Source organism: Archocentrus centrarchus, chromosome 18 (genome assembly GCF_007364275.1).
Source record: "Archocentrus centrarchus isolate MPI-CPG fArcCen1 chromosome 18, fArcCen1, whole genome shotgun sequence".
In the NCBI taxonomy this organism is placed as follows: Eukaryota; Metazoa; Chordata; class Actinopteri; order Cichliformes; family Cichlidae; genus Archocentrus; species Archocentrus centrarchus.
The window spans coordinates 13,574,301-13,592,564 of NC_044363.1; the positions used below are offsets into that span (position 1 = coordinate 13,574,301).

General features: G+C 41.4%; 3 protein-coding genes across 14 annotated transcripts in view; 1 reads left to right on the forward strand and 2 right to left on the reverse strand.

Moving 5' to 3' along the window:
- Positions 1-1,538: 1,538 nt before the first annotated feature.
- Positions 1,539-3,603, reverse strand: LOC115796627 (tripartite motif-containing protein 16-like). Its single transcript, XM_030752991.1, has one exon. It carries the CDS (start codon positions 3,564-3,566, stop codon positions 1,902-1,904), a length of 1,665 nt encoding a protein of 554 aa, XP_030608851.1. The 5' UTR covers positions 3,567-3,603; the 3' UTR covers positions 1,539-1,901.
- A 3,305-nt stretch (positions 3,604-6,908) lies between these two features.
- On the reverse strand, positions 6,909-8,573 carry LOC115797520 (tripartite motif-containing protein 16-like). The gene has a single exon (XM_030754114.1). It carries the CDS (start codon positions 8,571-8,573, stop codon positions 6,909-6,911), a length of 1,665 nt encoding a protein of 554 aa, XP_030609974.1.
- A 2,602-nt stretch (positions 8,574-11,175) lies between these two features.
- Positions 11,176-18,264, forward strand: part of phka1a (phosphorylase kinase, alpha 1a (muscle)) — a 50,997-nt gene continuing 43,908 nt past the window's right edge. For all 12 annotated transcript variants that reach the window (XM_030753341.1, XM_030753330.1, XM_030753331.1 and 9 more), the window contains exons 1-3: positions 11,176-11,500; positions 17,599-17,757; positions 17,932-17,979. In XM_030753341.1, the coding sequence (XP_030609201.1) occupies positions 11,423-11,500; positions 17,599-17,757; positions 17,932-17,979 (285 nt within the window). In that variant the 5' untranslated portion in view covers positions 11,176-11,422. The remainder of the gene's footprint in view (positions 11,501-17,598; positions 17,758-17,931; positions 17,980-18,264) is intronic.

Sequence of the window (18,264 nt, forward strand, 5' to 3'; positions counted from 1 at the left end):
TTTTAAGGTCTAATCTAAAGTTCCGCGCGGGGACACTTTTCTGAACTGCAACGGACGCGCGAAAGAGTTACATTCTGGGATTCCTTGTAGTCTTTTCCCCGACCCTTCAACCACTACATTGCTAGCCAACAGATTTTACGACTGTTCTGAATATAACTCGTTTTCACCTTCTCTTTGTGCTTCCACAAATCCAAACATGTATTTCATCATAAAATATTTGACGGGAGAGAAGGAAAACTCGGCTGTTTAACCGAAACAGAAACGGACACACACACACACACAAATCTGCAGCTGCAACAAGCATTTTTTTTCTGTAAATCAAAATTTCAGGTGTTTCCTTAAAAAAACAAAACAAAAAAAAAACTTGATATTTCAAACTCTCTCTCTCTCTCACTTTTTTTTTGTTTTGTTTTGTTGTTGTTGTCAATTTCAAATTATTTTCTCAGCATTTCACTTTAACCTAACCCCCAGTCCCTACCCTCAACCCTGACACCTAATCCTAACCCTGATAAAAGATTATTAAGTCAAATTTTTGACTTACAGATTTAAAATAATATATCCTCAGTGACAGAAACAAGTGTCCATACCCACCCAATCAATTTGAACAATAAATCTGTTTGATTCAATTTGTATTATGTCTGAAGCCCCTCGTCTTGATCTGAACTTATGAAGTAGACAAACAGTAACCTAGGCAACATAGACAATGATATAGTATATGTATACATCTCTCAATAATGGCAAAATAAATACATGAATATGGAAATAAATAAAAACGGAACATAAATGTAGTGTATCAATGAAGTAATGTGTAGGTATTGAAAATGTATACCAGTCCATTTCTTTATTTCACAGATCACCTAAATGTTAATCACCCTGTATATTTCTACAGTATCTAAATTGAATTTGCTATTTAAAAAAAAAAAGGCATGAAATGTGATTATACGCAGTATAAAAGTCACCTTAAAAAATACATTTAAACAAACACTCAAACTCTACAGTTGTATTCAGTTTTTCTAACCAGTTAAACTCTTGTGGTGACTTAAAAAATGATGCATTACACTGTAAGGTACTCACTATACGTAGGTATACTGTATAATACAGACATTCAGCTTATGAAAATGTGTCTGTATTACAATAAAATTCATGCTAATTAGACAACCATCTCATATCTCTGGTCATCACAAATGTTATTACGATGATAACGGGCAAGAAAACGTTGGGAAATTCAGAACTAATTTCATGAGATTAATCAACAGCTGGACTAACGCTGCTTTTAATTTCTGTTCTAACCATTCAGGCTCCACAAAGACAAGGTTTCTGCAGTTTTCTGCACTGACTTCATGTGATGAACATGCAATAAATACTCCACACATTAGACTACAAAGCAGTCTCTCCATCCCTTTATTCATTTCATAACATTCAGTAATCATTGTTAAACATGTAAGCATTTTTTAAGAATTTACGATTGACTTTATATTGATTATTAGAATATTGAATGAATATTCACAATTATTTTCTTAACATGCATAAAAGCTGAAAGGAACAGGTGAAGTTATACTGAGAAATTACACGAGTTATTCATATAGTGGAACAGAAAATGCTGCAGCAACAATGTAACCAGTGAAAAAGAAGGGTAACATTTTTACATTTTGATATTGATACATATTCATAAGAGGCATTCATCACAACCAACTAATACAGATTTCATGTCCTTGTAGAGGAGGGAAGAGATTATATTTCCATCAGTATTTCATGTTGAATCTTGACAGGGAGGAAGTACCACCTACTTGAAACCCTCAAACCTGGCTGTCCCGCCCTCTCTGTTTGATTGGCATTTGATCAGTGAGCAGAGAAAATGGCAGCAGAGACACAAGATCAGTTGACAAACTAGTTATCCCCTTCTACTTTATCTCATTAAATGTAGCCGTGGTGTCATTCCAAAAACTCTTCCAAATCCACAGTCCAGCATAGAGCGGCTCAGTGAATGTGGTGTGGACTCTGCGGAGGAGGGTCATGGTGTCAGAGATGCTGTAGAAGGACAGAATACCTGCTCTGGGATCCACATACACTCCTACTTTGGAGGACGGAGGGCCTGAAATGGTAACTGTAACATTGTTATGTCTGAATTTATAACTGTGACTGTAACAGTCTAATGCCCAGGACTTATTATTGCTTCCAAATCCACTTTGATCCAGTTTATTTTCATTCTTGTATGTCACTGCCACTGAAACTCCTCTCCCTTTCAGCTCCACCTCCCAGTAACAAGGTCCAGTCAGACCTTCTTTACTCAGGACCTGCTGCTGGACGGAAAACCGGTCCCTGCCATGAAGATAAGAATCATAATTAGTTGGGTGTTGACCAGTGTCTGACACAGTTCTGTTCTGATTAGATAGGAAGAGATTTTCGTGGACTGTATCTGGGTCCATCGTCAGTTGACGTGAACATTTCATAAACTCCTCTCTGCTCCTGGGCTCTGCTTGTGGCAGTAACACATCCACTGATCTCACTGTGAGAGTGATTTTGCTCCACTCCTCACTTAGAAATGCTTTGATTTTATCTCTGGCTCTTGACACCGCTGTTTGCAGATCCTCAAAGTATTTAACTGGACAGGTTTCAAAGCTTGGTGAGTCTGTATAGTTGTTGAGTTTGTATGGCAGAGAGTAATTGAGTAGAAATTCGGTGTGGTCCTCTGTGTGTGAGAGCTGCTGTAGCTCCTCATCCATCCTCCTCAGCTCAGTGATCTCCTCCTTCAGCTTCTTCTGAAACTCTTCGATTCGATTCTCTTCAGTTTTCTGCTGGGTTTTGATCTGCTGCTTCAGATTTGAGCCTTTTCCTTGTATGAAACTCACCAGTTCATTTATTATTGTCTCACTGTCCTTCACTGCTGCATCAGCAGACTGTTTGATCCCCTCTCTCTCTTTCTCAAGCACTTTCACTTCCTCTTCTCTGTTCTGGATTCTCTGTTGGGCCTTTTGTAGAATTAACTTAAGATCTTTCTGCTTGGCAATACTTTCTTCTTCAGCTAGAACGGTTTTGTGGCCTTTATGTTCATTCACACAGCAGAGATAACAGATACACCGCTGATCTGTACGGCAGAACATCTTCATCACCTCGTTGTGAGTTGAGCAGATGTTCCCTTTCAGCCCCTTGGAAGGGCTGACCAGCTTGTGTTTACCAAAGGCAGAGGATTCATAGTGAGGCTGGAGGTGCTGTTCACAGTAGGAAACCAAACATACCAGACAGGACTTCACTGCTTTCAGCTTCTGTCCAGTGCAGACATCACAGGCCACATCTTCAGGTCCAGCAGAGCAGAGATCAGCAGGAGCAGGCTGGGGTCTGGTTTTCTTCAGGTCCTCCACCAACTCTGCTAACATGGTGTTTTTCACCAGGACAGGCCTCGGTACAAAAGTTTGTCTACACTGAGGACAGCTGTAGGCTCCTTTTGGATCCTCTCTATCCCAGTGACCATTAATACAGATCATACAGTAGTTGTGTCCACAGGGAATAGTCACCGGGTCCTTCAGTAGATCCAGACAGACGGAACAGCAGAGTTTTTCTTGATCCATTGTGTGTCCTTGGTGTGTGTAAAGTTGAATGCCAAAAAGTTTCACTGTGAGAGGAGAAGTAGAGTGTTTCGGGTGTGTCAGGAAATCATGAGGTTTGAGAAAGTCACACCACCACCCCCATGCAGGAAAATACATTTTTCTAAGGGTGAGTGTCATCCAGTGGAAGTGATTCTTTCTTTCTTTCTTTCTTTCTTTCTTTCTTTCTTTCTTTCTTCTTTCTTTCTTTCTTACTTTCTGGGGTTTAGTTGATTATTTATTGCTATGTTTTTCTTGTGTTTATTTTTGTACGTTTACAGCATGACCCACCCTGTTTTGAATTAGGACTAATTAGGAGTGAGCATTGCTCAGGTTTGACCAATGGCATACACCGGGGAGGGACAAATGGTCTGTACACAGGAGAAAAAGAGCAGAGGGTGATCTCATTTGACATTTTGATCTCTCTGTGTGGAGTTTGCATGTTCTCCCCGTGTCTGCGTGGGTTTCCTCCGGGTACTCCAGTTTCCTCCCACAGTCCAAAGATGTGCAGTTAGTGGGGTTAGATTAACTGGGCACTCTAAATTGCCCATAGGTCTGAATGTGAGTGTGAATGGTTGTCTGTCTCTCTGTGTTAGCCCTGCAACAGGCTGGCGACCTGTTCAGGGTGTACCCTGCCTCTCGCCCTATGACAGCTGGGATAGGCTCCAGCCTCCCCGTGACCCTGAACAGGATAAGTGGAAGAGAATGAATGGATGGATGGATGGATGGATGGATGGATGGATGGATGGACATTCTGATCGTGTCCATGTCTTTTTATATTTAATTTAAAATAGTGTTGTTTGAACTCAGGGTTCTCTAGTGCCATCGTTTTGGGACAGTGATCAAGTGTCTGTTTTCCATTCATGACCACTGGTAATTTCTCCAATTTTCCAGTCCATCATGGAGCTCCTCAAGGCTCACACCTTGGTCCTTTACTACTTCTATTTCATCTGTAAGTCAGATCTTCTTGAAACTTATTTGAAGTTGGTCAAAATGCAAATATATAAACTTACCAGCCACTTTATTATGTACATCTATCCAGCACTGGGTTGGACCACTTTGCTTTCAGAACTGACTTAATTCTTCGTGACATCAATTCAACAAGGTACTGGAAACCTTCCTCAGAGATTTTGGTCTATATTGACAAGATAGTATCACACAGATTTGTCAGCTGCACATCCATGATCCAAACCTCCTGTTACACTTCATCCCAAAGTTGCTTCATTGGATTGAAATCTGGTGACTGAATTGTAGCATCAGCTTCCTCTTCTTAGCTGACTGGAGTGGCACCCGTGTGGTCTTCTGCTGCTGATGCCCATCTGCTTCAAAGATCAAAGTGTTGGTCTGTCAGAGATGCTCTTCTGCATGCCTTGGTAAGCAGAAGAGGTGAGTGAATGTATTTTACAGATGTACCCCCCCCCCCCCCCAAAAAAAAACAAACAAAAAACAAAACAAAACAAAAACAAAAAAACAACAACAAGAAAAATCTTAAGTTAAAGTTTTGAAAATATGAAGCTAATGTCATGGCTGCAGGTCCAGCTTCACCTGGTCAAACATGCAGCACCAAGTCTTCTTGGTAACATTTATGTTTTAGAATTGATTTTAAATTGCTGATTATTTTTTAGACACACTTGGTGGGCTGACCTTGATTCCATCTTTTACAAGCCAATCAGTCAGACCTTAAAAATGTTCCTATTGGGGGCACTGTTTTGAAAATGCTGCTGTGGGTCACATTTGAAAGTAGGAACAAGACTTCTGTGATTGTTCCGATTGAAGGACTTGTTGGTCTTCCCAGAACTCAGTCCTTTAGGTCCTAATTCAGTCAAAAACAGGCCTGCATCACATTATTAGCACACCTGCATGCAGACCTTGTCATTATTTTCAGTCCCTTAGAAAAAACTGTTTTAGAATTGATCATGTTTGGTACTGTTTCCTCTTTTTGAAAGATGCTCTTAAGAGTTCTTGCATTTGCTTGAACTTGTTTTTTTCAACAAGTACAGCTTTTATGTTTGGAATGGATGGGTTTTTACTCATAACCTCTCTGATTATTCTCATTATCATAAGGCCCCTGTGTGTTAGTCTGTCTGAACCTGGTTGCTGTGTCCTGTAGAGGTCACTGTTTCTCACTCATGCTGTAAATAAAAGTGGAATGAAAAACCTTAAAATATACTCGGTGTTGCTTTTCTCCACCTGTCTCTTGATGGTGTTAATTCATTTTCTGGTAACAACATTTTGGAAATAGTATTTATTTCAGTCTTAAAAGTTTAGCACAACTTGTGAATAACATAACACTCAAACAAAACATCAAACATAGTTTAAAAAGTGAACATTTTTAATCGCGCCCCAGGGTGACGTTAGTATTTATAACAGGAGTTTTGAAAAACATTCAGTAAAAATCAAAGAGAAGTATTTCTTCCCCCTGAAACAGCTCTTGGAGACTTCCACTATATCGGGAATTTGAACACCTGATGTGCAGTTTGCATGTTCTCTCAATGACCGCATGGGACTTTTCCGGGTACTCCAGCTTCCTCCAACAGACCAAAGACATGCAATTTTGGGGGTTAGGTTCATTGGTGATTCTGAATTGACCTTTGGTCTGGGCATGAGTGCAAATGGTTGTCTGTCTCTGTGAGACAAACTGGTGACCTGTCCAAAGTGTACCCCACCTCTCGCCATGTGGTAGCTCGGATAGGCTCCAGCCCTCCTGTGACTTCAAATTGCAAAAGAGGAAGAAAATGGATGGATAACTGGTAGGTACTGAACCTTTATTCCAATCTATGATTTTATTTACTATAAATCAGGTACTTGAAAGTTCATCACCCAGTATAAAGCATTTAAGGTTTAATTGCTGTACAAAAAACACATTTTTCTCTGAAATATGATGAAGCAAAAAAAAAAAAATTAATAGACTATTGAATAATATTACTATCAGAATATTGAATTGATATTTACAATAAATTGATCACACTTAAATAATAAAAACAACTGAGAAACTCTATAAAAAGATTAATGCAACAACAGAAAAGATTTCAGTATACATTTAAACTATGTAACAAAAATGTGGCATATTGTTTTGATAGTGATACATAAGTGGGATTTATCATAACTATGCAGGAGCAAGATTATATTTTCATCAATATTTCATTTTGCATCATGTCTTCAAGATGAAATAAAGAAAAGCCACCTACCTAAAAACATGAAATATTGCAACCCCCGCCCACATATGGTTTGCCTGGCCTTGGATCACTGAGCAGAGAAATAAGAGAGACAAAAGTAAGCTGTTGTTTTTTGTGTTGTTTTTTAATCTAGGGGTTTGATAAGCCCCGTCTACTTTATCTCATTAAATGTAGCAGTGGTGTCATTCCAAAAATTCTTCCAAACCCGAAGTCCAGCATAGAGCGGCTCAGTGAATGTGGTGTGGACTCTGCGGAGGAGGGTCATGGTGTCAGAGATGCTGTAGAAGGACAGAATACCTGCTCTGGGATCCACATACACTCCTACTTTGGAGGACGGATGGCCTGAGATGGGAACTGTAACATTGTTATGTCTGAATTTATAACTGTGACTGTAACAGTCTAATGCCCAGGACTTATTATTGCTTCCAAATCCACTTTGATCCAGTTTATTTTCATTCTTGTATGTCACTGCCACTGAAACTCCTCTCCCTTTCAGCTCCACCTCCCAGTAACAAGGTCCAGTCAGACCTTCTTTACTCAGGACCTGCTGCTGGACGGAAAACCGGTCCCTGCCATGAAGATAAGAATCATAATTAGTTGGGTGTTGACCAGTGTCTGACACAGTTCTGTTCTGATTAGATAGGAAGAGTTTTCGGTGGACTGTATCTGGGTCAATCGTCAGTTGACGTGAATATTTCATAAACTCCTCTCTGCTCCTGGGCTCTGCTTGTGGCAGTAACACATCCACTGATCTCACTGTGAGAGTGATCTTCCTCCACTCCTCACTTAGAAATGCTTTGAGTTTATCTCTGGCTTCTGCCACTTCTGTTTGCAGATCCTCAAAGTATTTAACTGGACGCATCTCAAAGGTCGGTGAGTCTGTATAGTTGTTGAGTTTGTATGGCAGAGAGTAATTGAGTAGAAATTCATTGTGGTCCTCTGTGTGTGAGAGCTGCTGTAGCTCCTCATCCATCCTCCTCAGCTCAGTGATCTCCTCCTTCAGCTTCTTCTGAAGCGCTTTGATTCGATTCTCTTCAGTTTTCTGCTGGGTTTTGATCTGCTGCTTCAGATTTGAGCCTTTTCCTTGTATGAAACTCACCAGTTCATTTATTATTGTCTCACTGTCCTTCACTGCTGCATCAGCAGACTGTTTGATCCCCTCTCTCTCTTTCTCAAGCACTTTCACTTCCTCTTCTCTGTTCTGGATTCTCTGTTGGGCCTTTTGCAGAATTAACTTGAGATCTTTCTGCTTGGCAATACTTTCTTCTTCAACTGGAACGGTGTTGTGGCCTTTATGTTCATTCACACAGCAGAGATAACAGATACACCGCTGATCTGTACGGCAGAACATCTTCATCACCTCGTTGTGAGTTGAGCAGATGTTCCCTTTCAGCCCCTTGGAAGAGATGACCAGCTTGTGTTTACCAAAGGCAGAGGATTCATAGTGAGGCTGGAGGTGCTGTTCACAGTAGGAAACCAAACATACCAGACAGGACTTCACTGCTTTCAGCTTCTTTCCAGTGCAGACATCACAGGCCACATCTTCAGGTCCAGCAGAGCAGAGATCAGCAGGAGCAGGCTGGGGTCCGGTTTTCTTCAGGTCCTCCACCAACTCTGCTAACATGGTGTTTTTCACCAGGACAGGCCTCGGTACAAAAGTTTGTCTACACTGAGGACAGCTGTAGGCTCCTTTTGGATCCTCTCTATCCCAGTGACCATTAATACAGATCATACAGTAGTTGTGTCCACAGGGAATAGTCACCGGGTCCTTCAGTAGATCCACACAGACGGAACAGCAGAGTTTTTCTTGATCCATTGTGTGTCCTTGGTGTGTGTCAAGGTAAATGCCAAATGGTTTCACTGTGAGAGGACATATAGAGTGTATCAGGTTACTCTTTGTTTTGGGTGATGATGAGCTTTGAGGAAGTCACGCCTCCCAGCAGAAAAATAAATGTATCTGTGGATGAATGTCATTCATTTGAATTATTACATTACTACTTTTTCTGTCTTTAGTTGACTATTTATTAAGAATTAATTTTTGTAAGTTTTACTTTCCATCATGACCCACACCTGTTTGCATCCACCCTATAAGTGACGCTCTAAATTACCAATCCCTCCCCGTGTGGGACTGATGCCATGCATGGGGGAGGGACAAATGGGCTGTACACAGGACAAAAGAGCAGTGGTAACAGAAACAATGGCGCAACAGAGGGGCACTCAAGGTCGGGATTTAGAAATAATGTGATACCTTGTTACAATTTTTCACATTTCTAATTTTAGTACTGGTGCGCAATACTGCAAAATTTGGTATCAGTCCCGTACATTGTAAATACAAGGCCAATATCATCAAGTACAGATACAGATACTTTTAACTTATAAAAGCAGCTTATGTAGGTTAAAGCAGTGTGTCATGAGTTATGAGATGAATGCAGGATTGATATGCTAAGTCTGGTAATCAGGCTGCTAAAACAACAATAATGATGACCAGCAACACTTTGAAAATGAGCATTGTCAAATGCTGAAGATCTTAAGATTGATAGCATTGCTACCAACATTTCATTAAAAAGCAGCTACTGCTCGTCTCATGCAGCCACCCTGTGCTCTGCCCCCTCCTCCCTGCTCTGCTGTAGTTTGTTGCTGAGGGATGACATCGCTCTGCCATTCTGTGAACAAACTTGAGCAACTGTCACTATGAGGAAACAAGAAACGGGTTACGTTCTGTTTTCGAAAAAGGTGTGGTTCAAGAAAGTCAGGCACTGGAAAGGACTGACACACCTCCCAGTTGGTAAATATCTGTTTCCATTAGTAAATCAAACCTGCCTTTTCCCACAGTTCAATTTATCAATGGAAACACATATTTAACAACTGGTAAATATTGGTAAACATATATTTAACAATTGTGCCGGCCCTTTCTGGCACACTTTCTAGAATTAAACTGTGGGAATAGGTAGGCCCCTCCATGAATTGCCAACTTGTCGTGGTGGAGGTTTGTATGTCCCATTGATCCCAGGAGCCTTGTCCTCCAGTAGGGTCTCCTATGGCAAATTGGTCCTGGGTGAGGGGCCAGACAAAGATCGATTCAGAAGACCCCTATGGAAGAGTCACCAAGGAAACTGTTTACCCTGCACTGTAAACCCGAAAACCAAGATAATTGGTTATGGAGTAGTGCTTACTTAACAAGCTGAGTTAAATAAATGGGTGGTGAATGACTGCTTAAACTAAGTATCCAGGTTTGCTTTTATTGAATTGGCAGTGTGTTTGGGATCGTTGTCATGAAAAATTAAGCTGCTGCCAATCAGATGTTTTTAAGATGGAGCAAAATCTGATGGTAAATTTTTTTTTTTTTGGTCATCAAGATCTACAAGATTGCGACTGTGTTTTACAAATGGCAGTAGAGACCCACTGGTGGATCTCTCTCCTGACCTCCCCCATACATACTGACGATGATTTGAACAAAAAAGGTCAAATGTGGATTCATCAATCCACCAGGTTTTCAGTCCAGTTCTTCTGTAATGTGACGTACCTCAGCCTTTCCTCCCTGCTTACCTTCCTCAAGAATGGCTTCTTGAAAGCCACCCTTTCACTGAGTGAGGCTTCAGTGAACAGTAGATGGATCAGATACTCTGCCACTGGAGTTGGGCTTTTCTGACAGAGAGACCTCAGGCAGTACCGATGACACGCAATGCCTCCATCATCATCTTCATCACACTGTTGGAGGTTTATTTGCACAATGTGTACACTTGTGTCCACAGTGTACACACTATGCACACACTATGTATACACTGTGGACCCGGAGCTTCGCAGTTTCAGCCTTCTGTTTACTGTTTCTGTTTGACTCATGATTGAATCATTCACTGTGCACTCCTGCCATCTGCTGGTCACTTCTGGGAGCTATTAAGGCTTTCCACCTGAGATCTACAAAGACATTTACAAATATACAAAACATGACATGAATTAAATCTCAGTCTTCTGTAGCACAGGGCTCGAGGCTATCACTATCACAGAGATGAGGGTACATCCAAGACAGGCTGCCAGTCCATCATGGGGTCATGTCTGTGGCACTCTACACTACTTCTTCTTCTAGTTGCTCCCTTTGGGGGTCTCTGCAGCGGATCATCTGCTTCCATCTCACCCTAGCCTTAGTATCCTCCTCTGTCATACCAACCTTCTGCACATCTTCCTTCACTGCATCCACGAGTCTTCTCTGTGGTTTTGCTTTTTTCCTCCTGCCTAGCAGCTCCATATTCAGCATCCTTTGAACGTAACTCTTTGTTCTGTTTGGATGATTTTAAATGAGCTTTATCATTAAAGTGCCGCTCTTGTGTCAGTAATGTCAGAATCTGCAGTTAAGGGATGACACGCTTTTATTTTGAAGTCTCCACACATCCGGGTTTTTTCTTCTTCTTCTTTGCAGCTGCTTCCGGTGGCCAGCTTATCGCAGCCAGCTTTGGACTCCGGTTTCAGCTCCGGAGTAGTACCACCATCGCTGCTGCTGAAATGGTTTTATGATAGCCAGGCAGCACCTCCTCCGGTCGCCGTGAAAGCTGCCCTCCCTTTCGGCTTGCTGGACCCCATAGAGGCGCCGAGGAAATTAGTTTAATGTCGGGTTTTTAGGGAGTTTTCGTGCCTTTCTGTCCCCCTGAAGTGAACCGTTGACTTGTCACCATGAGAAGTCGAAGCAACTCGGGCGTTAAACTGGACAACTATGCCCGGATAGTGCAGCAGACTATCATGCGGCACCAAGTGAGTGCTAAACAGTGTTGTTCCGCTTATTTCACAGTAGCTTAACGACCTTTAGAGTTAAAATACACAGTTAGGCGTTTTTCATATAGTGTTAGCTCCTCCGCTTGGAGGTAAACTCGGATGTTTTCATGCATGCAGAAGCTGAGGTAAGGTGATATTTCGCAAGGCTGCAGCGCTCTTTGAAAGTGTGTGTGTGTGTGTGTGTGTGTGTGTGTGTGTCCGTCCGTCCGTGAGTGTAATGGAGGTAGAGGTCTTTGATGCACTGGGGAAGTTTTTGCCATCTTATGTGAGCAGCCACTGAAGACACCAAAAGTATGCGGACATCTTAAATTTTACGGGGGCGGTTCCAGGTTGTTTCAAATGGGGTGGCCCGCGAGAAATTAGAGTATTAAGAAAACAAATGCAAATATTTTAATTCTTATTTATGTTTCCAAAACATTGGGCTCTAGACTGAAATGCAAAATAAAGTACCTAAAGTAAAAGTACTCATGCAAATGTTTCAGATCATCAAACATTGTTTAATATTAGATAAAGTGAAGCAGGCTAAACGATCTCAAAAAGCAACACACCCTGCCAAAATCTAAAGAAACTACTCAGAAACAAAGTCAGTGACATCTACCAGGCTGGAAAGGGTTACAAAGCCATTTCGAAGGCTTTGGAACGTCAGTTAACCACGGTGAGAGCCGTTATCCATACAAAACTTAGAACAATGGTGAACCTTAACAGGAGTGGCCGGCCTACCAAAATTATTCCAAGAGCGCAACAACAACTCATCCAGGAAGTCACAAAAGAACCCAGAAAAACATCTAAAGAACTACAGGCCTCACTTGCCAAAGTTAAAGTCATAATTCATGATTCAACAATAAGAAAGAGACTGGGCAAAAATGGCATCCATGGGAGAGTTCAAGGAGAAAACCACTGCTGACCAAAAAGAACACAAAGGCTCGTCTCATATTTGCCACAAAATATCTTGATGATCTTTGAGACTTTAGGGAAAATACTCTGAGGACCAATGAGACAAAAACAGAACTTTTTATAAGGTTTGAGTCCCGTTACATCTGGAGTAAAACTACCACAACATTTCATAAAAAGAGCATGATACCAACAGTCAAACATGGTGGTGGTAGTGTGATGGTCTGGGGCTGCTTTGCTGCTTCAGGACCTGAACGGCCTGCTGACACTGATGGATCCCTGAATTCTGCTCCTTACCAGAAAATTGTGAATCGGAATGTCCAGCCATCAGTTCGTGCCCTGAAGCTCAAGACCTCTTGGGTTATGCAACAGGACAATGATCTGAAAACACCTCTGTCCACCTCTGTCACAAGTCCACCTCTGAAAGGCTCAAAAAAGACAAAATGAAAGTTTTGGAGTGGCCTAGTCAAAGTCCGGACTTAAATCTGATCAGGATGCTTTAGTATGACCTTAAACAGGCTGTTCGTGTTGGAAAACCCTCCAACTGGGCTGAATTAAAACAATTCTGCAAAGAAAAGTGAACCTAACGATGTGAAAGACAGCACTTCCTGCTGCCAAGGGTGGCACAACCAGTAATTAGGATTAAGGGGCCCACATAGGGCCAGGGTAGGTTTGGCTGTTTTTTCCTTTAAGAAATGAAATCATCATTTAAAAGCTGCGTTTTGTGTTTACTCAGATTGTCTTTTTCTAATATTCAAATTTGTTGGATCTGAAACAAATATAGAATATAATAGAATGCCTTTATTGTCATTATACAGGATGTACAATGAGATTGGAGGGCCACTCCTGTTCAGTGCCATGTAACAGAAAATCAAACTCTCTAAAATAAAAATATTATAAAAATATTATAATCTACTATGATCAATATAATCAAGAGATATACAGAAATAAACAATGTGTAAAATATACAAAAAATAGAATGTATAAAAATATATACATTGGTGCATCTGTACATTGTAAGAAAAGTAAATATGTGTATACATATAATAATGAAGATGATGAATATTGCACTTGGTGAATGAATATTGCACTAGTGAATGAATACTGGATATTACACAATATAGGAATGTCAGATATTGTTCAGTATGAATAATATAATATTGCACAGTTACAGTGGGTGAGTGTGTGAGTTCAGGGTGGTGATTGCTCTGGCGAAGAAACTGTTCTTGAGTCTGTTTGTTCTGGCTTTGATGCACCTGTAGCGCCTGCCAGAGGGCAGCAGTTCAAACAGGTCAAAGCCAGGGTGTGAGCTGTCCTTGATGATGTTCCTGGCTCTGCTGATGCAGCGGGAGGTGTAGATGTCCATCAGGGAGGGGAGAGGGCAGCCAACGATTCTTTGTGCTGTCTTGACTACCCTCTGAAGCCTGACCCTGTCTGCCTCAGTGCAGCTGCCGTACCATACTGTGATACAGTACGTCAGCAGGCTCTCAATGGATGAGCGGTAGAAGGTCAGCAGCAGGTTTGAGTCCAAGTTGTTCTTCCTGAGGACCCTCAGGAAGTGAAGTCGCTGCTGAGCCTTCTTGATAACAGCTGTGATGTTATCTGACCAAGAGCGATCAGAAAAAGAAAAAAGAAATCAGGAAGGGGGCAACTACTTTTTTCCAGCACTGTAATTGTTGAGCCATTAATGCTTATGTCACTTTATCGTAGCAGCTGGAGATTATTGTAATTATTATGTAGTGTGTTTTAACAGATAGAGATTAAAATGTGTTTCACGTCTCCCTTCGCTTCTTCCCGCTGGGTTTGTGAGCACCCCTCTGACTGTTTGAATAACCCTTTACAAAGCTGTCAGCATTAATCTGCTGCTGAAGCAGTCACCTCTGCTACAATATTTTATAATCTGGCTGCAGGTATCACTCATGTATAGATTACTGGAGAAAGGGGTCCCAGGCCCAGATGTACAAGAGATATCCGACAGTTTTTTTTTTTTTGGCAGGACTTTTTGAGTCTTTTTGTCTTAGTTTATTTTTAATCAATTTAACTTAAGTAAGTTTATAAAAATCATTGTCTTTTTACTGTGTCACTTTAACTGGGAGAGAGTTGACCTTCAGCAGGGGTGTCATATTCACTTTCCCCAAAGGCCACACCGGGAAATGAGAATCGTATCAAAGTTCAGACGTGTTGTTTATTGACTTGCTTTAATTTAATCAAAGCTGCATGTCTCATTTAGCTGTTTCATGTACACTTTGGTCAGTTTATTAGCCTCTGTAGCACTCATTCAAGCAAAATAATATATTCTGATTACAGGCTTAAATGCAGCCAACTGAAAAATGGCCTGTTTCTCAAGCCTGAATATGAAAGCTGCTGGCAGTTTGTGGCATTTAATAAACCCAAATGTATCCTCATGTTAAAGCAACATAATGGGTCTTTAATTGTATTTGTGCGCTTGCTTCTATGAGTCTTAACCTCACCTGTTTCATATGGTTGAACATGACAAATCAATAGCTGTGAACAGGAGTCATTTAAAAAGTAAAATATTATTGATTATGGAGCGTGCAGCCTGGGCGTCTCCATCTGGCTGTACATTAAAATGAACACCCGCAATAGAAACGTACTTAGGAGGACGGGTGTGGATACAAAGCATTAACACATTAAGCTCATGCAGCCCCCCAGTTTTTCAACAAAAATACTGATAACACATCAGCAGCAGTTGTTTTACATAAAGTCCGTCTGCACACACGCGGTAAACGCAAAAGAGGCGGAGCCGTTATCGAGACGATGAGCTCAGGCGGAGTGAAGGGAAACGTTTTTCTAGCGTCCAGATCATCAGTGCTTGTTCCTGTAACTGGGAAACAGCTGGAGGTCCTTCATCAACCACCTGATCAGCAAGTGTCAACGTGAGGAAAAGAGAAGTTTGTAGCTGCTCCATCCACCGCTGTTTGTTTCACACAGCGAAAAATCTACAGTTAAGCTGTGGAAGTTAAAATATGCAGATGAACTGTTAATAAGACAAAAGTATTTCTTATCCAATTAATCGATGGAGTAATCAATTGAATACTCAATTACTAAAGTGATCGATAGTTGCAGCCTTAAACGTGACCTACAGGATCAGTCTGACTCTTGTGTGCCACCTCCCAGTAGGGGCAACACTGACTAACTTAAAATTGGGGGTCTGACCCTGACGTCTCCTGACCTTTTAGGTCCAGGACCCATTCAGTTTTCCATCTAAGGATTCACTACTTCTGATGTTGTGCTATACCTCCTGGCCCACAGAAGGTGTTGGATGTAGTTCTGTGCAGGCCAAAAACAGTGAAAATAATCCTCATACCCCTGACTTTGTCCACTGAAGTGTTGTTATATCAAGAGAGGGAACATGAGCTGTTGCAACAAAGCTCAAAGTGTATTATTGCTTAAAATATCCCTGCATGTCTCCGTATTAGGATTTCCCTTCGTCCGGAGAAAGAGGCTGAGCACAAAGCAGGAAAAACAACTCCAGAGAACCTGAGTGTGCGCAAAGGGATGCGCACACATTTACACTTACATTGGCTGGTGTGTCTGATAAAATCAGTGACACTTTCGAGATAGAACCAGAGAAACCTCAAAGGAATATGTGCATGATGGTGGAGTAGAGGCTGAGTGTCAGAGCAAGGGTAATGGACTAAAGTAAACACATCAGGACCACCCAGAAAGGACTGAGGATAGTAATCAAAAGTGTTTTTTTCCAGTATATAAAAGCCCCCAAAGAGGTCACCTTCTTTCAAGAGGAAATCACCAGGGCTGATCACCTCCCAAAAGCCAGTTTTGTGCCTGGAAAACACCCAGAAAAGCTTTATGTAATAGATGTGTTTTGGATTTTAGATTTCATAGAGTTGATAAGGAGGAGGAAGAAGTGAAGAAGTCTGGGGGTGGGAGGGGTGATCGGAACGATCAAACTGCTGAGCTTGTAGTCCTGTAGAAAGTAGACAAACTCAGTGTGAGGTCATTTTTTGAATGAGTCCCAAGTGGCTGCTTAGCCAGCCGGCACTGCATTCAGTTCACTGCTCAGATGGATCGCCACACTAAGGACCACAAGTTACTCACTGAGAGCCGAGGCCTGCTGCATCTGCAAGCTGAGAGACTGAAAGCTACCTTTGAATAAGATGGTGTTAAGCATAGATTAGCATTGTGCTGCCTTTCAGCAGTCTGACCTATTAGTAAAGCAGCTAAACAAAAGCTATTCTGCATGCACTAATCACTCTGGGCAGGCTCACTTTTAGAGCTTGACAAGGTCAAACACCTCACAATATTTCTGCAACACATTCAGAAACTGCTTTGCGTGACATTTCTGTTAGTGATGAAACCTGTTTTGGTGCTGAAATGGCTGACAGCTATGGTGTCTTGCTTGCATGTGATAAAATGTCAGACATTAAGCTGTTCAGGCAGCAGGTCCAGCACGACAGATGCACAGCAGGGTTTCACATTTGCTGATCGGAAAGAGCATTTTGCTGTTAAATAAGCTGCAGTGCCCTCATTGCAACAGGAAGACAGGGGCTTTATGGGCTCATACTTTTGGAACTTTGCAATGATCTGGTTTCATTAGCAAACACCGACCTTAGGGGAAATGAAGAGAAGCATGCACAGTTGCAGCTTTAGTGCTGGTGCAGCAAGAGGAAGTGCACTAATTAAACTAAGAAACTGTTTAAAAATGCTTCAAAAATGAGCTTTGAGGTTTAGTTATTGCTGGGTTTGGTAAAATTACCCACATGGAAGTGAGCAGAGTTTGTGGTGACAAAAATGGCTCTAAATTTTCTATAATATTAGTTTTTTTGTGCCTTTTCTCATGGGATGTGTCAGCAATGAAATTCGGAACATGCACATGTGTTAAAAGCAGCTGTTTGGCCAATAGTTTATACCAGCATTAAGAGAGAAAACACAGAAATTTTTGTCTCCAACCCATACATCATAGCAGGTCTGAGTTGAATTTTAAACAGATAACTAAAGCAGCAAAATAAAATAACAAAAAAGGCACAAAACAAATTGCTCGATAAGTGATTATATTATATTTGCCCAGTCATCCAGCCCTGACTGTTAGATCTGCTGACTGGCTCAAAGTTTTCCTCTACATTACAGCGTCTATTAAGAATTTTAAGCTCATATTAAGGTCTTGGTTTCACCTGTGACCTTTGATCTCTGCGTGTGTGCCATAGGATCCAGTCACAGGCCTTCTCCCAGGAAGCCCAGATCACCCTGATGCCTGGGTTCGAGACAACGTTTACAGCATTGTGTCTGTGTGGGCACTCAGTCTGGCCTACAGGAAGAACGCCGACAGGGATGAGGACAAGGCCAAGGCCTATGAGCTGGAGCAGGTAGGGTGTGTGTTTGTGTGTGTGTGTGTGTATGTGTGTGTGTGAGTGAGAGAAGAACATTAAGGTCAGGAGGTCATATTTTCATTCCCTTAGTTGGCATGTTGGCTCCTTTATTTAAAAGTGTGCAGGCTGAGGTGAAAATGTTGACATTTAACTGTGTCTCTGTATCTCCAGAGTGTGGTGAAGCTCATGAGAGGTGTCCTCCAGTGCATAATGAGGCAGGTAGGATATGTGAATTCTGTTTTTCCCTCACACACTTTTTATTGATTGTTTATCTTTTCTTTTAGATACACATCTGTTCCTCTGTTTGCTTTTTAAATCTCCAGCCACACTTCAGCTTCTCTCTTTTGCTCTCATTGCAACACTGATTACTGTTATTACACTTACAGCAACAGAATATGTGAATTAAAAAAATGACTGTGAACATATAAGTAAAAGCTGTTGTTGAAGTTTGAGTAAAACACCTGCAAGCTGCTGTTTCATTGTTAGCTTCCTCCACGGTACATT